The following is a 20,391-nucleotide window of genomic DNA, read 5'->3' on the forward strand; positions in this document are numbered from 1 at the left end:
CCACGGGTCAGAGAGCCCCAGGGGTTTAGTGACCGCTTCCTCTGCTCTCTCCCCTATCTTGGAAACCGCTCCCTGTGCAAGGATTGTGGGGTGAACTGTGATGCCTGGCTTGTAGATAAGGGCTGGTTTTAAGCATCTGAAGTTACATGGGTGAATCTGACCCGTGGAGCCTCTCCCCTGCTGCTGCTCCAGGTGCTGGAACAAGGGCTCAGAAAAACCTGACCCCCCTGCTGCAATGTACCCCGGCAGGAGCTCAAACGTTTGGCCATTATTGCACCTACCAGTTTACACAACCAGAACAGTACCAAGACCAGCACTTGCTGTTTGAGGGGCTGATGTTGGTGACGGCACCTGGCACCTTTCTGCGTCTGCCCATCCTTGCAGTGCTCCCCAAGCACCCACTCTCCCCTTTCCTTTCTGGTGGCACCCACGGAGCAGCGCCCCGTGCTCCTGCTCCTGCTCTCCTCTTTCCTTTGGGGATGAACCACAAAAGGGAAGTAGGGCTAGGGGTTAGGGGTGGAGGTCTTGATGGAGCAGCGCGTAAGCCCGAGGCCCATTGATGGAGTTCACCAAACCCTTTAAGACATAGTGATTGAAAGCAGATACCAATTATCAACAGCAGCAATTATCAGCAGACAAAAGCTGAGCCCCTGAAACATAATCCACAAACATACTCACATGATACAAACCCTCAACCTTTTTTTGGATTAACCGCATGGCTTATCCAAATGTATTCTAGAGCAAGGGACAAAGGTTGTGTCTATAAACAGCACATTGGTTTCAGCAGAGGTATTTTTATGTTCTGGAAGTCTTTTATTATAATTTTACAAGCGCTGAGTGACAGGTCTCTGTGTTCTTGCAAATCCCTTCCAGGCCTGTGGGTGGATTTCTTCTAGCTGCTCTCTGGGGCCATGCGGAAAATGCTTTGGTGACACAACCAAGTCCCTCAGCATCACGGGCAGCTCCGTGTCACAGCTGCCAGCATGTTCAGTGATCGGCTCTAGGGAAGGGTTTCATGAGACCCTAACAGTTGGGTTGGGTGGCATTTGAAGAAGGTGATTTTTAACGTGAGGAGATATAACCAAGTGAGATTTGGGTGAGAGAAGCATGAGTTCACCCGCGTGCATCTGCCTTTTATAGCTGAGGCAGAGCTGGGAGCACTCTCGGAGGAGTGCCTGTGCCACCCAAGCGGCTGGCTTGGAGCCTGCGTTACCCCGCTGTATGGCAGAGCCCTGTGCCCTGGCTGCCACGTCCCCCGTGCTGCCCGTAACTGGGCTGGCAGGCAGCTAACGGGCTGCTCCGTGGCATTTTGTCTTTTGCTTTCAGTAGCCCTTTGGAGATAAGGCACTGCTTGTGTAGTGTGCATGTGAGTTATTCGACGCAGGGTTTGATATTCTCTGTCTCCTCTCTTCTGTGCCGTGGAGCAGTAGGTGTTGGGTTTTGGGGGTGGGACAGGCATCCCTGCAGGTCTGCGACGTCTCTCCTGGCTGTGTCCTCCTCCAGCAGCCTGTCCTTACCCCACTGTTTCACCTCCTGGTACCAAGGCATGTTTGCTTTCTTGGCTGTCTCTGCGCAGCTGAAACCACTGCCATACTTTTCAGATCCTGGGCTTGGCCAGGACCGAGTCTAACCTGGCTCAACACTGGTATAAAGCAGGCGAGCCTTGCTACTGGGCTGGCTCTAGCACAGCTGAGAAGAGAATTTGGCCTAATAGATGTAATTGAGCAAGGTGACAGTAGAGTCCCACACTCAGCAGAGTCCCTCGTAATTACTGGAGAAGTTGCTGAGGATTTGGAAACCTCTCCCTTTCCCCATGGCTCTGCCCTGTTCCCAGGGGAATGCAGGCGCTTGTGGGCTCTCATGTAATGCAGCTGCACAAGCTCATTTTAAGAGAAAGCAAGCCACTGCTTCACATCTGCTTTAGCTTTTTGACAGTTTTCTCTGGCACTTGTGTGCAATTAACACCGCTTTTTTGTCTTATGGAGCCGATCCTGTGGTAGTTTGATTTGGACAGTAGTTTGACAGCCAGCAGCAATCGTACTGAGAAGGGTTGTTTCCCTTTGCAGGCTGTGTTACTCGTTGTCCCTCAATTTATTGTCTCACTGCTACTTGAAAAAGAAAACAAAATCATTTTTTTGGGCCTGGATCCAGCCGCAGAGCAGAGGATGGCTTAATGAAACACATAAGTGGTTGTACCAACTCCAGTTGGTTTATTTCTGTGTATAAATTTAAGCACACTTCTAAGTATCTTATTTTTCTTATTCCAGGGTTTCTGTATGATAAATGTAACAGCCTGTAGGCTTTGCCCATCGCTCCAAGAGTGAGCACTGATAGTAATGCTGTAGCGTGCTTTGCTGCTGTGAGACCTGCGGTGGGAAGGCGGGAGAGGAGTCCCAGTCCCTGGCCTGTCCCCGCGGAGGTGAGGGACGAAGGCAATTGCTGCTTCAGCAAATGTGGAGCAAATTCAGTTTAGCAGCATAAATAACCTCGCCTCCCCGTAACTGCTTTGGGCTGGTCTGTCTATGCTAGGTCTTGTCAAGTGTTAGTTTACTGATCTTAACATTTCCAAAGACACCAAAGCGACTGTGGTTTTGCTAGGTTCCCCGAGAACTGGAGCAAGAGGGTGTCGGGGGGAGGCGAATTGCTCGCTCCCTGCCAGCCCCCCGAACAGCCTCCACCGAGGCGCTCAGCTGCGATGCTGCAAACCAGAGCTGGGCTGAGGGCTGGGCTGGATCCCCCTGGTTTTCAGATTCAGAAACTGAATCCTAACTCTGATGAAAACTTTAGATATTTGTTCCTTTTTTTTTTTTTTTTTTTTTTTTTAATTTGAGTGAGTGTTTTCCAGCCAACCCCGTGGAGAACGCTCTTCGGTGTAGTCCTTGCCCAGCTCTGATCTGACATGATTTCCAGGGAGACCTGGGATCCTGATAGCTTTATGAAAAATGAGAATTATGTGCTTGTAGCACACAGGCACTTTGAAAAAATTATTCCTGACTCCAGAGAAATGGCTCATACATTTTAATGCCGCTATTAGAAATTGAATTGACAACACTTATTCTCAGTGGAAATTGCTGTGCAGCTTAGGGGAAAAATATGCAGAAAGCACTGGTGGAGACTTCAGAGAGCTCTTGTCACCCTGAGCTGTGTGTGCTTTTGGTGCAGTGTTTCTGCTGAACAAAAAGAGCAAGGTTTGATGTTTGTATGCCAGAGGAAGGGAAAGCAGAAATGTGTGGGCCAGCAGCACAGGGGTGGCAGCAGCGAGGGTTAAAGCATTAAAACAGCTTTGAGACTGAAGAGCAAAGTGTGCTCAGATCTCACACAGTGATGGGGAAACATGGGCTGCTCTGGGCTTGCGTGTCCCTGAGTGTTGTGGCAATATTGCACACAGAGGTTTTGTTGCCTTAATAAGTAAGTACAAAGAGATGGAGCCGGGTGAGTGCTGCCTTAAAGTGGCGTGAGAGTGAAGAGCTGTTGAGGTGCTGAGGAGGTGGGTGAAAGATGCTCCTCTTGGGGAGATGGCCTCTGAGGAGGACTTTGTCTGGCTGCTGTGCATCAAGGCTCTGCCATTGCTGAGCGAGGAGCACCTCTCTCCTGAGTCTGGAGGAGGAAAAGGGACACGGCTGGCAAAATACTCATTTATCAGGGCTTCAGGCTCTTCTTGAAGTCTGGATGATTTCTCTGATTTTGCCTGAGTCTTTGTATTTGGGAGTCAGTTTGGGAAGGAGCAGCCGAGGCAAGTTCAGTAGAAGCAGAGCGAGTGGTCTCCTAGTCCAGCAAGGTCTCTGACTTCCCTGAAAGAGGAGATGGGCAAAGAGCCTGGCTGAGCGGGGTGGTGTGCAGCTGTTAAATGAGCAGGGCTTTAATGAGAGACTTGAAATGCTGATTTGCAGAGTATTAGCATGAACAGCGGCTGAAAGGAACTCTGGCCGCAAACTATGCCTGGGGAAAGGGGAAAGTTAAATGACATTTGTTTCAGCAGAGGAAATGTGTGACAAGGCAGGACCAGAGCAAGGCGTCTCAGGAGGTTGCACCACAGCTCCATCTTACAAGCGTGTGGGTGCTTGTGGGCCTCCTCGTGCTCCTCAAATGAGTGTCCTTTCCTTGGCTCGTCCTGGAGCACATCTCCAGGCTGCCCTGGAGCACGTCCCTTGGCACTTCGGGCGAATGCCGATGTGGTGTGATGCAAAAAAAGCAGTTGTGAATTTGGAGTCACTCCAAGGTGAAGGGTTGTCACTTCTGCCCTTGTTGTTGGTGCAACGTGGCTCAGCCTTTTTTTATTGGTATCAAGCTGCAAGGAAGCGGACCCCTTCCTCCATTTTAAAACACCCTTCTCGGGACTTGGAAATGTAATCAAACCCTCCCAAAGCAGAGAATTACTGAGAATAACTTCTGTGACTAATCCAACCCCATAGGCCTCACCGGAGGGGACTTTGCAGCTTTGTTTTTCCTTGTAAAGAATGCACAGCATATGTCCTGACAATTAGTCAGAGTGCCCAAAAATACCCCGTCAGCCCTGCAAGCTGATCTCCTTTGGCTCTTGGGTCTGAGACAGACACAGGGTTATGCACTGTGGGGCTTTGGGAAATGTTATTTTTAAAAATGACCACGTAACAAGGGTGATTTGGTCCTTTCAGCCACCAGCGCCGTCTAACAACAGAAAGCGTAGATAGCCAAACGCTAATCTTGCTGGAGGCGACTGTCCCGTGCCCGAGGTAATGGGCTGGTTGTTCTGCTAAACCCATACGCCAGGGCTGGCTCTGCCAGCTCTAAATCAGCGCTCAGGACATGGCCTTGGTGCCTGTGCCAAGTTCGGGCAGTGCTTTGATGGTGTGCTGGATGCCAGGGAGTCTTCCCAGCCGGCATGCCAATGCCTGGAAGGGCACGTCCTTCTCATCGAAGTGGTGGCCTACCTTCCACCATAGCCAGGCAGCGTGCTTCTGCCTAGCCCTATTCCGAGAAGCGTCTGCTTTACCCATCTCCGACCACCTCAGCTGAAGTTTTGTGTCCTCGGTGTCTCCCCCGTGCTAAATCCCCGGAAGGTCTTTTGCCAGGATGGTGGTCCACCCGCAAATAGCTCCTTCTTCTTCTCTCCTGAAAATAAAACAGTAGAAGTGGGGTTTGGGCTCAGCACGCTGTGTGTTCCCTGCCTTTGGAGGAAGGGCACAGGCGTAGCCTGCAGTGCCCACCTCGTCCTTCTGGCCGCCAGGTCCCGTTGAACGGACGCAGCGGGGTGGCAGGGCTGCTGGAGGCCCGTGTGGTGGACGCTGGAGAGCTGCTGGCTTGGGTAGCTGCTAATTTCTGATTTGTAACGGGTAGATTTCCAGTGAGGGTGAATGACCCAGCTTTCAGGCAGCGGTGCACATAGCTGAACTTCCTTCTGTGCTCTCCACAGTGAGCTGTTTAACTTCACCGGGGGACAGCATCGCTCAGCCAGCTGCCGTGCCTATGAGAAGTAATTGAAAGCAATTAGGAGTGCAGAGAGCATAACGGAGGTTGTGAAATACCGTTTCAGCGGTGGCTCAGTAACTACTTGGTGAAGCCCCAACACGAGCACTTATTGCATGGGTATGGTAAGATTATATTGCTGTGAGTGCTCATCAGACTTCGTCTCTCCTGGAAAAGACTGCCATGCTGCCTGGCCGGCATCACCGCGGTGTTTATTTGACAGGGACTTCAGTTAGGCTTCGGTTGTGAAGCCAGCCCCAAAGCCATGGGGGAAAGCTGTGACTTGCGAACCTTTGCCATGTCTTTGACCCCACCAGTCATTCCTCCTGCATGTGACTGCGTCTAAACTTGAACAAAGACGTCTGCAGTCAGCCAAGGTCTGCCCTAACAGAGCTCTGCTGTCCAAAGCACGAAGCTTTGAAGTGATTGCTGGGGGAACGGCGGCTGTGGTGCAGCTTGCTTGACCTCGGGGAGGGCTTCCCCAGGGGTCACGTGGAATCCATCTGGTGGGAGCGCTGGAGGTAACCGAGGGGCATCGCACCCGTCACTGTTGAAGCAGCAGCACTGCTTAGCTGGAGGTCTGGAGCCACAGCTCCGGGCACTGCGGTGAGCAGAAGCCCTGGAGCTCTTCATGGAGCTTTGAACGCAGGGGCCTGGCCAGTGTGGGTGAGAGTGTGGCTTTGAGATGCTCAGCTGGGGACTTCTTCCACTGCTCCCGATGCAGGCCGGAGGAGGACAGGAGCTGAACAAAACCTTGCGCCTACAAAGCAGCTCTTGATTTATACACATGCCCTCCACAAGCCTTGGTGTCACTTGGCTTTCAGCAGCCACCGGAGGTCTGCCATGTCAGCAACAGCTGACAGGAACAAGTGCCAGTCGGGAGCGTGTGTAGAGGGGAGCTGCAGAGCAGATGGCAGCAGGGAAATAAATTTGGAGCTGCCATGGGAATAGTCCTGGAAACAGTCCAGACTGTGGATGGAGGCAGATGGGAACAACCGAGTTTACGTGTCTTCCCAATTTTGCTATTTTTCAGATCCCTTTATTTCCAGCTCCATTATCTCTGGGCCATTCTTTTCTGTCTGTTACTGTCTTTTCTTATCCGTCTGTCTTTTCTCCTCTTTCTTTCTTTTTTTGTTTTGTTTTTTGGACTCACATTATATCTCAGTTTGTGGAGGGCTACCCAACCCTTCTTATAAATTTATTCCCAATTCCTCTGCCCCACATTTCCGTAGCTGATCCTAGAAGCTTCCCTTGGCACTGACAGGCTCAGCACGCGGATCTGGCCGTTCAGCGTGGAAGGAAGGAAAACAGCTGGGGTGCCTTTGCCACGTGCTGCCCGTTTCCTTTTCCACCTTCCCTGTGGAAAGTGGGATCCCATGGAGGATGGGCTGAGCTGGCTCCCTGAGAGCAGGGGGCTTGCCTGATGGCTGGTATGTCTGTCCTCTGTCACTGCAGTGATGTCTTTGCTGGCTTTGCTCTCGATGTCGGTGCATCCTTGTGATGTCTTGTGTTCACGCGAGTCCACCTGCAAGATGCATCAGGGGTGCGGAGGGCCATCCTTGTGTGCAAAGCAGGGGAACTGTGCCGGGTTTGAGTCTTCTGAAGCGTTTATGCGATACTTTAAAGAGAAATTGTCTGGTGTATAACCAAGATGGCTTTTTCCACTGCTTGAAAGAGTTAGGTGGAAACTCTGCATTTCGGTCCAGGTCTTAGTGTGGGTTGGACACAGGGTGCCTGGCTAGAAGGGGGCAGCAAGGGCCACCCCCTGGCAGTCCTCTCGCAGTGGGGCTCCCTGCCTGTGGTCCTCCCCGTGCAAACACCGCTCCGCAGTCCTCTCACCAGCACGGGACCAGTGCTGGGAGCAGGAAGCACGCGGGATACTGAGTGCTCGGAGAGCTGGGTCAGCCCTCGGTGTCAGTCCTGGACCCTAACGCTGCTGGCGTTTCTGTGTCATTAGAGGGGGAAAAAAAAAAAAGAAAAAGTGGTGGTGCAGGGAGCTGTTCGTAGAGCTGTTCATAAAATTTGTTTAGTTTCTGCCTCAGCAGAGCCAAGGGAAATTTCAGGTCTGCAGTAGGCTGGGCAGAAGGAGTGCTCCCTGCTGTGGGAGAATGCACACTGCATGCAAGCTACAAGTGGATTTGAAGAAAAAACAAAACCAAAAAAAAAAACCCACCAGAATCTGCAGTTACTTGAAACGAAGGAAACGTTTGTGCAAATGGTGGGAGCAAACCTGGATGAGGAGTGCTAAGCCCCGTGCTGCCTGACGCAGCCCTGCCTGGTGGGGCCGTGCAGGTCCCGTGCTATCGCAGCAGCCCCGACAGCCCGCGGGACGGAAAGGCTGGGGGGCATCCTGCAGCCCCGGCTTTTGTGGGGAGCCCACTGAATCGTGGCTGTGCTTTTCTGTGCGGGTTTGCTGTGCGTAGCTAAGCAGAGCGTATGGAAGCAGAAAGTAAAGTGTTAATCCTAAGAGGTGGACAGGTGCCCCCTCTCCTGCTCGTATTTACTGCTGCCTGCTTCTTTCTTTGATGATGGTGACTAATAGTTCATCAATGCCTGGGTTATACTGTCTCTATTTAGGACTTGCAGCCTGTTGAGTGACAGTAGGATGTGTGGGCAAGCTGAGACGCCCAGACCTTTTCTGGCAGGATTGTTAGGGCAAGAAAATACTCTGGAAACCACAATGTGAATCATTTGTCTATCCGAGCGGATGACACTATGCGCCAGCCACGCTGCTCTGCAGTCGGACCTGCATGGTGGAGTGACTGTGTCCGGACCAGCTCCCTGTGGGGCTGAAAACCTACGGGACAGATGAGGTTTCATGATAAGGACCTGAAAACCTAAGCCCGTGTGTCCTGCTGTGCGCTTGCTGATGCGTTTGCAGCGCGCTTTCCTCTCTGCCCAGCTCTGGCAGAGCGCGGTGGCACGGAGGAGGTGGGAGCAGGGAGTTCGTGGTGACACTGCACGAGGCCATGCGATGTGCCCACGAGTGGCACACGCTGTCTGCAGGCACTGGCGGGTGCTCAGGCAGGGCTGGCTTGCCTTCTTTCTGGGGCAGGCTCTCCTGCTTGGTGGTTTCTGCTCCATGCCGTGTTTCACAGGGCAACAGTGTCCCTCCTTGGTGCTTGTGCCATACCTTGCACCACCAGTGTTTAATCATCTCTGGAGGGAGCTGGGCTTGCAGGGAAGAAGGAGGCTTATAGGGGAAGATGGGAATTGCCCAGGGTCATGTGGCTGAAACAAGCCAAAACAACAAGAGCAGCCCTGTCTTCTCAGCAAGTGTTGTTCCCATCCATCCCCTGCTGTGCTGGCCCAGGAGGCCGCAAATTCAAGCAAAATAAGAATATTACAGACAGCTCTGGGGGGGGGATCGCCAGGGCCTCTGAGCTGTGCAACGAGATGCAGCTCCAGGGAGGCTCACGCTGAAGCTTCGCTGGCATCAGCAGGGCTGGGTCCTGCTCCTCTTGCTGGGTCAAGCTTCCTCCCTGCCACCTCCTCCAGCTCGTGCCTGTTGTCACGCTGCCGACACCCGTGCGTTTGTGCACGAGAAGCGCTTTGGTGGCCAAGCGTCCATCCCTACTTTCCGCACGCCTCTGAGATGCTGCCGCGCTGCAGCTGGCCTGCAGCCACCTCTGGGTGGGACGTGGCAGCTGCTGGCGGTGCACGGCAACGCTGCGCTGCTTTTCAGGGTGGGGAGCAAAGGTTACTGTTTGGGATTGGGAGCGGAGGGTATCCTGGGGAAGCAGGAAATGACGGCCAGGTGGGAGCGTGCCAGCGCTTTGTGTAGGGAGCTAGAAAGGAATGAGAATGGTTAATGGTGCAAACTCGACACGCATTGCCAAAAATGAACTCATGTCTGTAAATATTACACTGCACTCAGCAAGATTAGCACAGGAAAATACCAGTTGTTAGGGTTCCTGTTACCATCTGAATTATGCAAACAATTTGCTTGAGTTTATAGATGAGCTGGGGCAGAGTAACGTAGGGTTTTTTCTAGCCAAAGTATTTTGGTGCGCTAGTATGTTAGCACATTTCCCAGCCTCATCCTGCTACACAAGTGGATCCATGCCATGCCGTTTTGGGACAGCACGCTGTCAAGCGTGGCCTTTTCCAGGCAATGCCGAAAACTTGGGAATGTCAGAATGATGCTGACCTTTCACGTGCACTACGTGGGGGCTGTATGATGGTCGTGGAGGCCCGGGGCGGTCACCAAGCCTGGTGCTGGGGCGAAGGCACTGTACTCCCCGCCCCATAAACGCGGTTGAGGAGTTCCTTTGGCACCTCTGTGGTGGGAAGCAGTGACGTGCCCAGTGCCAGGCTGTTCGGAGGCCAGACGCCACCGTGATGGGCTGTGGCTGGAATGATAAACATTGGCTGTCGGGGAGGTTAACCGCCTTTCCCACGGCCATGCCGTGAGTCAGTGTCAAGGCGGGATTAGCAGCCGGGCGTCCCTGGCCACGGCCCCGACCACACGTGCTGCTGCTGACTGCATGACGCAGAGCACGCGTGGCCGTGGAGCTGCCTCTGCCGCTGCAGCCTGTGTCTGCATGCAGGAGCGAGCCTGGAACCAGAGCTCCCTCTGCTCCCTGCCGCAGCTCGAGTAGGAGTAGGTCGCCAAAATTCCCGTTGTGCTACAGAGCTTTGGGGACACCTGAGCAAAGAGGGCGGAGTTGTGAGCCATTGCCCTCTGTAATCCTACCAGGGAATGAGCCCAACCATACTGTTAGATGCTAGAGAAGCCCCATAATCATGAAACCTGGCTTTTAAAGTGCTGGTCTTCAAGGACTCATTCGCTCCGGATGATTAATGCCTTGAGGTTCCTTAGGGTAAAAGCTGGAGGAGGACCAGGCATGGTAGTTTTACAGGCAGTAAAACTTCAGCTTGCCTCTCATGCTGATTGCAAGTCCAACTCCCAGGAATGTAGCTCCTGGTGCTTCTCCATAATCTCTGCTGGGTCCCCAGGCGTGCAACCCTTGGCTTTTCTGGGCCCTACAGCCAGGGGACAGCCCCTCGTGTATGGTCTGGAGCTGGTTCCTTGGACCACAGCCCCTTTGGCCCTGGAGACCTGATTCTCCTCTTCCCTTCGGCAGCAGCGGTGCAGAATTGACGCTGGGTCTGTAATTTAGCTCAGGACTGTTATGAGACACAATCTAGCTCCAAAGCCAAGGCCAAATAGTACTAGCATGGGGTCAAGTTCCTAAGGCACTCTCTGCCTTTGGGACTAATTTGGGTGCTGAGTAGCTGGGCAGGTATTTGAATGTTGCCTACAGAGGTCTCTGGATCCTATTCTTCTCTCTCGGATCACCTAAAATGGTAAGAATTTTCAAGGGGGATTAAGGTTGTGATCTCTGGGGAGGGGAGTGGACATCTGGTAGGAGTCCCGTCTGTATTAATAGCCTCCGTTTAAATGTATGTTATCAAAAGAGGCAGCTTCTAATCAGCCAAGAGACCGTGCGCTCTGTTGCCTCAGGGGCTGCCTGTGACTTTGGGCTGTTAATCATGGCTTTCCACAGGCACACAGGTAAATTGGACATGCTGCAGTCCGCGTTGTGGGAGAAGCCCTGTGCGTGCAATGCCTGCTAAACAGGGAGGAAGGTTTTGCTAACAGAGAAATAACACTTTTAAATGTGGTCTTAAGTCTCTGCGATCTGCAGCTGTAACTAATGATGGCAAACAGGCTTGTGACTGGTGTGTGGGACTGGCGCTGGGAAGAGCATGGTGGCATGGGCTGGATGCCTTGTAAATGTTTACGCGTTTGTAAAATGCATTGGGTGCATGCTTTGTATCTGCTGCTGTGAGAGGGCTGGGGCTCAGCTGTTACTTGGGGAAGGCTGGGTGAAGGTGGGGGACGGCGCTTCTCCCCGCAGCTAGTTTGTAGTGGCATTACTGCCTGGGGCAGGGGAAACCTGCAGCAGAAGCCCACTGGGTAAACCCAGGTGGTTTGCTCTGCTCTAGTGGGCGGTGTGTGCTTGCTCCCTCCTCTCTGCGTTTATCTTGTAGATCAAACAGGTCGACTCTCTCCAGTAGTAATAATATAAAAACCTATTTTTCCCTTCTCATTAACACTGACAGGATTCTTGCTTTGCATGTTCCCATTGGCATGCTGGTATTTGGTGTCTCCCCACCTGTGACTAGTCTCCTTTAGCCCTGCAATTACTAAGCCATTGAAAGCTCTTCGGGGTTTTTAAAAACTGATTTTGTGTGTGCCCAGCATGTATTTACAGCCCTAAGTGACAACGTACGATTGCAGTGCTATTGCATCTCTTGACGGGACGTGGCCCAAGGGGTGGACGTGCCCTGGAGCGCAGGGCTGCAGCTCCTGTGGGCATCGGACCAAGCTGCTGCACACTCAGAGCTAGGGGACTGTGGTGCTCCTCACCTGGCTGGGGGCGCAGAGCTCCTTAAAAATTAGGGAGGGAAGTCAGCCTCACGCTCAGCCACCCGGGACAAGGCACGAGCATGAGGCTTCTTGCGTGGCATGTAACTCACTTAGGATTTGCTTGTGTGAGGCAGATACACATTACGCAATATATCTCTGAGTGAAATCTGACTTCCATGGCATCATTTTTTAAACATCTCAAAGGTGTTCAAAAAGTGCAATTCATTCAATTCAGATATAGGAATACATTTATTTGCTAACTTCAGCCCACCAGACTGACTGATACTGTAGCATCACTTCATTCTACTTCTAGCTGTTTCTTTCTTTTCTTTCTCATGTTCCTGTGGGGAGATGTTCCTTGCCCCAAGATGTTCCTTGCCCCAGAGGCAAGGACCGGGCTTTGCTTGGCATTGGAGTGGTTGTGGTTCCAGTGCTACTATAGCAGTAATCACAATTAACACACATGCATAATAAAAGTAGCTGTCACTGCTGTGTGCTTCTTTCTGGCTGGGCAGTTCGGGCACTGCGCTGAGATGATGAGAGAGCCGAGTCTGAATTCCTGCATTACCATACTCCCTGGACAAGTGACTGGGGCTGGTCACAAAAGCCCTGGCTCCTCGGCAATGAACACGAGCCAGAGTAGCCAGTGTTCAAACCGAAGCAATGACAGCGGTGGTACCTGACATCCTGTGCACTTTTCAGGGGGTGCAGAAATGCCCCAGCCTTCAGGTCTGTGCGAGGGGCCTTTGTCCAGCCCGGCTGCTGGTCCTGCCTCCTGACCCCTCCAGGGTCTGCCCTGTCAGCATTCGTTGTTGAGCTCTGTACTACAGAGCTGAGCTCTGTAGTAAGTGTAAAAGCTAGCCTGGGGGATGTGTTTGCAGGGTGTTTTTAATAGCACGTCCCTACTCCCTGGGGAACTGTGAAGATTTAATAATGATTGGGATGTGCTCAGACATGGTGGCAATAGGACCATAGGGAATGATTTTGGCAACTGCCTGAGAAACTTGGAACCATTCTTGTTCTAAATAAAGAAGATTCTATTTTATCATCAGACTAATTTTTGAATTATAGAGTATGAGACTTGCACGTGCCCCAGCCTGGCAATGGGAGAGCATAGCTCTTCGCTCTTTACTGCCAGCCCTCCCAGCGAAAATGACCTGCAAGTGATTTGCAAAGCCAAAGGAAAGAGAGAAATGTTTGTTGTCCAGGGCAGTGCGCCAGTGACCTTGAGATGCAGCTCTCAGCATTGCTTCTCCTTTCTGATTAACAGGACCCTTCTTTTAAGGGTATTCCCTGGTATTTATAGCAAACCACAAAACATATAGAGGAATGCTGAGAGTAGCAACCCAGGTGACACAACTTCAAGTGAGCTGAAACAGGCAGGTGCTGTCGCTGCCTGGTGACATGGGGGCTGTTTACTCGGTCTGCTGAGAACAACAAAGCTGACGGAGAGCCAAAAAGCAATGGCTCTTTCCCAGTGCACCCAGTACCCCAGCAGAGGGTTAACAGCTTCAGCCTCATCTTCCTTCCCAAGTGACAGAATAGTCCGTACGGTTTAAGTACAGTTTCCCTGGTTGTTTTCAGAGACCACACTTCAAGTTCTTCCTTGGTGGTTTATCGCATTTAAACACGTTCCCCGGAGACATTAACACACATCCTGTGCTAAGTGCTTTGCTTATCAGCTGTGCTTCAGCTTCATTTGCTGAGCGCTTTGATTTCATTTGTTCCGCAAACCACTGCGCTACTGCGTGGCGGTACGCAGCCCGGGATGAGGCGACACGGGGCCGTGGGAGACGGGAACTGAAGGGAGCGGCAGGGTTTGTGTTAATGCCGTAGCTTTTGTGGGGCTGCCCTTCTCAGCTCTGCACCATTTCCAGTCCCAAAGCTTGCTGTGCTGCGGTGGTGTAGCCCTGAGCACAGGCTGGGACGGCTCTGCGGCTGCTCCACAGCACGGTATCAGCAAGACTTGAGGTGCACGGGAAGCCTGTGGGGCCCAAACATTTGAGACCTTTGTTTGAAAGATGAAAGGTGTGGGCTGCGGGGTTGCTTTTGTAAAGCTGCGGATGCTCTTTTGGGACAAGTGGCTAACTTGTACCTCTGTGTTCAGGTAAATGTTAGGGTTGAATTCCAGCAGGCCTTTTGTGCCAAATGCCCTGATACTCGAGAAGGCCACTGGTCTGGCCAGCCGCCCCTTAGCTGTAGCCAAATTCATCAGGGAGCTACATTTAGACAGCACTCTGCCGGGCTGGTAGGAGAGGGACACCTTGCTTGAAGTGGGGGTAGTTTCTGGTGTGTCCTGAGTTTCGTGATTTGCCTATTTTCCAAGTCAGCAAAGACAGGCCAGGGTTAAGCTTTGGAAAGTTGAGTGGTGGGACCACGGAGCAATTGGAGCCTGAGGTTATTAAGGAGACAAACATTTCCAAAATCATGATAAATCATTTCCAAAATCTAGACTCAGTCAAAATCGAGACTCAGTCAGAAAATGTATTTATTTGGTTACAGACCAAGTACCTGTTCTGTTCTGTCTGCCTCCTGTGAGAGGGGACTGAACTGCGCGGGGGAGCAGCAGTAGGGTGCCAAACGTTTCTTCCCGGGGGCAGCGTGCTCTGAAGCCGTGACGGACGTTTGCTCCACCCCGGGGAAATGTCCCTGCGGTCCCGGTGTAGCTGCTGCCGCTACTTCTGGGCTCTCGTCACCAGCCCCTGGGGGGCTGCTGCTCCTGTGGGAGGGTTGTAGGGGACGGTGTGGCTGATGTGGGCTCTCGGCGTGGCAGGGGTGGGCAGATGTTTTGCTGGGACAACGTGGTCAGTGTTTGTGTCCTCGTGGCAGGCAAGGGGACAGAGGTGCCTTTCTAGGCCTAGATTAGGGCAGGGGTGGTTCTGCTGGGGGCAGAAAGCTCCTGTAAGAGCTGGGAGCAAATTCATGCCACAGCTTAGGTATGAGAGGGGCTTTTTGGTCCATAAGATGGCACAAGGTGGGCAGAAGATCCCGGGGCTGCCAGGCCCGATGTTAATTGTCTGCGGGGCTCTAAAGCTCCTGTGATAAATGTGTGTCTCACGTTAGCAGATGATGCGTTGCACGGGAACACTGGATCGTGTTACTCCCTGAGCCATATGTTCACAATTACATCTTCTGGTTGAAAGCAACCCTAAACCTGATATCAGGGGGAGCGTTTCGATACCATTTGCCCTGGATTCTCTGCAACTGCGTTTCTTCTAAATAAAACCCGCTTGCTTGATAAAGCTCTGCAGGGCTGGCGGTGGCTCACATAGTTTCCATGTTTCCCAGCTGTTTGTTTGTTTCATTTACTTGAACCGGTACAAACACAACCCTTGGCGTAGTTGTCAGCAGGACGTGGCCGTCTCCTGACCTTGGCAAGGCGGCGTTTCCAGCCCCGGTCCCCACAGAGCGCAATGCCGGCCAGCTCGGCCTCCGCTTCAGTAAGTGGAAGGGAAGGGAAGGGAAGGGTGTGAACCCAGCCCCTGCCTCTGCTGCAGCCTCCTCGTGTCACGTTCCTCTCCCTGGGATCCTCCGTCCAGCTTTCTGGAACAGAAATGTTCCAGCTTGCTCCGCTGCCTGGGCTTGCAGGGTAGCGCTGGCGGGGCCGTGCCCGGGTCAGGACCTGTTTGGTTTGATGTGCGTTTGTGTTGGCTGAGCCCTGCTCCTCCCAGGGGCAGCAGCAACGATCCTGGGGCCTGGGGCTCTCATGCCAGCGGGGGATTTCAGTGGCTGCCAGGATGGGCTACACAGTTGAGGGTAAATCTAGAATTACGGGGGTGGGCAGGTGCCCAAGAAGTTGTGTAAGCGGGGCCTCATGCCTTAACAACATGGTAGTCCTGCCCACGCAGCACCCAGCAGCCGAGGTCAAGTGCTACGGGACCCACAGGCCTTCTAGGGATGACAGCTACCCTAGAGCATCTTCTCTATACCCCAAAACCCCAAGCTTGGTTCTGACTTACACTGTCGTGCTGATTCTGCTGTCACAGACAGCAAAGCAGCCAACGACAGTGGGAGCGATTTTGGTCTCAGTGCTTTTTGACCCTGAAACCAGGGCTTGACAGGGTCCAAGGTGAGGCTATGCGGGGAAGCATGAAAGGCCTCCTGCACCTAACGAGAGGAAGCAGCAGCAATTTATATTGCCTGGCTGCATCCTTCTCTCTTTCACTCCATGCTGGTGCTTCAGCTCCATCAGGAAAAGAATAATTAAATTTCCTCTTTGACGTCCCGTTGCCAGACTGCTGCCACAGCTCCTGTCTGGTTACTGATGAAGGTTCAAGGTTGCATCCCAGCTTGCTTGTGGTACGGGGAAGCAGAGCTCCGCTGAGCTGGGGCCACAGGCACGCAGGAGGCACATGCATGGAGACTCGTATAACCCCCAGGGGCTTTTGCAGCCTCCTGGGCTGGGCTTTGCTGGCTTCCTCTGAGGAAGGGCGTGGGGAAATGAAGAGAGCTGTTCCTTAGCAGAGGTGGTCTGGAAGGCTGAGCCTGGGCGCAGGCTGGGGCAAGTATCTGCGGAAAGTGTGAGCTTGCATCTCTGGCCAAAGTGGAAAATCCTCTGGTCAAGAGACCCCCACACCCAGCTGGGCTCGCAGCTGGAGCATTAGCCAGCTGGCCATGGGGAGCAGTCATCCGTTGGGCCAATCCTGCTGGCATGAGCTGAAGAAGTTTCTTTAAATGTAAGAATGTAAAAGGTCTTTTCTTGTTTTTCCTCATGACTTTATATGTGAAAGCCTAGTGAAACAGGCAGCTGGAAGCTGCACAAATATCTGGCACAAAAGGCCTCAGAGGGCTGCAGCTGGCTGCAGGCTTAGGCTGGAAACATGGAAACTATTCTGCTCTTGGTTGGCGGTGATTTCTGCTCAGATTATGCCGTGCCTCAGACGGGATCTCGCCAGCCCTGCAGTGGGCCTGCCATAATGAACCAAGTCGCTCTGAGTGATTAAGTATCATTACCCTTGCTTGATGTGAAACAAGTAAATAAAACAGTCCAGTATCCTTCCTCTTAAGAAGGTGATGGGGGAAGACAGTTGCATGACTCTTCTGCCCTCTCCAGCAACTGTGTTCCTGGAGCCATGGAGCGAGCAAGCTTGGCAGCGCTGCAAGCACAGCGGTTTGCACTCCAGGAGGCAGAGAGCTGCGTTTTTGTGTTTGGCCAGAGCCCATCCTGCCTCTTTGTAGGCAGAAATCTAGCATTCATATCTTGGATGGCTATTAAGGGAACTGAAAATATTTGCGTTACTAACAGATTGCTTATGCTAAGAGCAGTGGCAAGCACAGCGCTTGCAGGAGGCAGGGCGGCCCCTGACCTTGCTAAGCGCCGCAGCACAGCCAGGAGCCAGCCCACAGAGCTGAACGCTGTAGCCCACGTTTTTCTGAATTCCTGGTACCTCTCTCCCTACATCCTACATGGCAATACGTGACATGGGATGCCACCTCTTTTAGGAGGTGTACAGTTCATGATTGCTGTGACTGAACACAGGTTGTCTGCTGCAGCCAGCCTCTCTGAGCATGATGGTGTGTTAGCCTATCCTAGACCCTAAAGGCAAAGCAGGAGGCACCTGGAAAATGCCTGTGCAGTGGGTAGAGAACTGTCTTGTTTTGTAAACCATTGAGTTGTCTGATAGCACTGTTGGGGCAATTTTTTGCTGTTCCAGAAGCTGCTTTCTCTAGCAACAAGCCCTCGAGGCACATAACTCCACCATACGCTCATGGCTGAGCCACCTTTCCCATTACTCTTCATCTGCCCAGACCCAAGAAGCTGGAGCAGTTATCAGGCCTTCGGTGTTCTCACTTTACCCTTTTTCCTCTTTCAGGGCCTGGCAGTTACACTGTGGGCACCATGTCGGAGCGTTTTGACTGCCACTACTGCCGTGACCCGCTGCAAGGGAAGAAGTACGTGCAGAAGGAGGGCCGCCACTGCTGTGTCAAGTGCTTTGACAAGATCTGTGCCAACACCTGCATTGAGTGCAAGAAACCCATCGGTGCCGACTCCAAGGTATGGTGAGCGGTCACGCAGGTGATGAGAACTAGACTAGGTGCGTATTTTCCTGGCTTTGGCCTGTTTGCAAGCTTCTGTGCAAAAGCAAGTTCTCTTGCGAGTACTCTGGCTGTTGGGCCATGCTTGCATGCACTCCTCGGCCAAAGAGCCAGAGGCTGTGGGGCACTGCAGTTGGGCTGCTCACAATGGGCTGCTTCTGGATCTAATTCCAGGATCTAGATTCAGCCCAATGAGCTGAATCATAGAACTATAGAATATCCTGAGTTGGTAGGGACCTACAAGGATAATTCAGTCCAACTCCTGGATCCACACAGGACCACCCAACTGCTGCAAATGTTGAACTGTCCTGAAGGAAGTACAGCAGTTTATCCAGCCTGCATAAGACTCCCAAAAGACTCATCTTATGGGCAAAGCACTTGGAAACATAGGATGTGATTTTTTTCAGTTTGTCAAATGTTTATTGCTTCACGTTTACGGCAGTAATAACATACACATAAACTAGAAGGAACAAGATGACCAGAGAAGACCACACTTACAGAACCTTGAATCTCAAAGCTTCAAGTCTGAAAGTCCAAAGTGAATTTAAACCCCGTATAGCTGTAGTTTTTTGAATGTGATTATAAGTAAGGCCCTTGTGTCAGTGCTTTTGGTTAAATGGCCTTCCCCAGCTGCTTGCAGCTGAGTTGCACCTCCAAACACTGAATGCAGCCCTGCTTAAGAACCAGCAGATCGATACTTCCATGCCAAGGCTGGTGAGACGGTCGTTTCAGAGCTGCTCAGCAAAAAAACAAAGGGCTTATTGCTCACTTTGTTTCTGTTTTTTGCAGGAGCTGCATTTCAAGAACCGTTACTGGCATGACAACTGCTTCCGCTGCTTCAAGTGCTATACATCCTTGGTGAATGAGCCCTTCATGCTAAGGGAGAACAACAAGGTCTGGTGCAGTAACTGCACTGCCACTGAGGATGCACCCAGGTGTAAGGGCTGCTTCAAGCCGATCATTGCAGGTACTGGTACTAGCAATACTGATATGAATGCTGAGTGCTGTTCTAGGGCAAAACCATGGAGGTTAAAAGAGCCGCGCAGGCTGCAGTTAGGAGCATCATGGTGAAAATCTGGAGAACTACAGAAGTGGTACACGTTTTGACTGCTGCTCTTACCTGTCCTTTTTAGAGAAGTGTTCAAAGGCTGCCTTGCAGTTAACCCTCATGTGGATTGTTCACCTTAATAGTCAGTATTAGACAAGTTCTACCAAAAGCTTTGCTCTGTAAGTGAAGATCCTCTTCTCAGAAAGAATCTGGTACCTGACTGACTAAATATCTAAGAAAATCTGGAAGGCCCTGGCTAGTTAAAATTGGATGTAGAAATTAACAGCTCTTCCCTTGTCCATGTTATGATTAAAGTTCTGTATGGGCAGGTCTTGCCTACAGGTATGTTACATTGCATGAGGTTGCGGAGCTTGTCACAGGCCTGAAATCCCACCTAACAAGTTATTTCTGTCTGTTGTAGGAGACCAAAATGTTGAATACAAGAAGATGGTCTGGCATAAGGACTGTTTCACTTGCAGCCAGTGCAAGCAAGTGATTGGATCTGGGAGCTTCTTCCCAAAGGGTGATGACTTCTACTGTGTCTCCTGCCACGAGCATAAATTTGCCAAGACCTGTGCTAAATGCAAGAATGTAAGTCCTTCCACTTTGCAGTGGCAGCTGCCAAAACTGGCCCTGACATGTCTGTTAGAAGCTAGGAGAGTAAATCAGTAGACATATCATCTTGTAGCTGTACCATTGCTTATGTTTCTTCCTTGAGATACTGGTGCAAGCAGCTGGCGATGTAATAATAATGTGAGAGCTAGAGGCTGTGGCACATGAGTACTTGAACAGGGTGTAAATCTGTTGGAAAAAAGTGAGCACCAGCCTTATGCTAGCTTTAGGGATGGCAAGGCTAAGAAGGTTTATAGCTCTCTAGCATGTATTGTATATTCAAGCAACAAAACAATGTTTTGCAAAACAGCTGTTGTACACTTTTGCAATTGATTAATGTAGAATTGCAGTGCCATTGCAGGTAAAATAAACTATTATGAAAGCTCCAGGCATGCAAGATTTCAGTCCAGAGGAACTTAAGTGTTGCAATATTTCATTTTAATGAAAACTTTCAAACGATCTTCACCATAACAAAGCTCCCCTATACCATACACCCCATGCCTGTATCACCTCTTTTCTTCCGTACTGATTCTGAATCCTCTTCCCTGCTCTTTTCCTCCTAGCCCATCACTTCTGGAGGTCTCACTTACCAGGAACAGCCTTGGCATTCAGAGTGCTTCATTTGCTCCAACTGCAAGAAGCAATTGGGTGGGAAGCGCTTCACAGCCGTAGAGGATCAGTTTTACTGTGTTGAGTGCTACAAGGAATGCGTTGCCAAGAAGTGTGCTGGCTGCAAGAATCCGATTACAGGTATGTTGCAATAAATGCAGCTTGAGGGCACTGGGTGCCTAAAGTCAGAACTGTGATCCCCAAAGACATGAAGCTCAGAGGCCACCAACACCAGAAGCAGTTCTAACATCCCAAGCCCTATTCC

General features: G+C 51.6%; 1 protein-coding gene and 1 long non-coding RNA gene across 8 annotated transcripts in view; one reads left to right on the forward strand and one right to left on the reverse strand.

Moving 5' to 3' along the window:
• FHL1 (four and a half LIM domains 1) overlaps positions 1–20,391 on the forward strand; it is a 32,265-nt gene that overhangs the window by 10,195 nt on the left and 1,679 nt on the right. For 5 of the 7 annotated variants that reach the window (XM_083796712.1, XM_083796713.1, XM_083796716.1 and 2 more), the window contains exons 2-5: positions 17,635–17,816; positions 18,647–18,824; positions 19,327–19,496; positions 20,081–20,267. In XM_083796712.1, coding sequence (XP_083652838.1) covers positions 17,635–17,816; positions 18,647–18,824; positions 19,327–19,496; positions 20,081–20,267 — 717 coding nt within the window. Of the gene's footprint in view, positions 1–10,782; positions 10,964–17,634; positions 17,817–18,646; positions 18,825–19,326; positions 19,497–20,080; positions 20,268–20,391 lie in introns of those variants that run through there. The other 2 variants (XM_083796714.1, XM_083796715.1) reach the window with 2 other exon arrangements.
• Positions 2,799–15,250, reverse strand: LOC310880605. The gene is made up of 2 exons (XR_014571800.1): positions 12,501–15,250; positions 2,799–9,233 (listed from the first exon to the last, which is right to left on the reverse strand). It is a non-coding gene; the product is annotated as an uncharacterized lncRNA (long non-coding RNA).

The sequence above is a fragment of the Anser anser genome (assembly GCF_964211835.1).
Source record: "Anser anser genome assembly, chromosome: 13".
NCBI lineage: Eukaryota > Metazoa > Chordata > Aves > Anseriformes > Anatidae > Anser > Anser anser.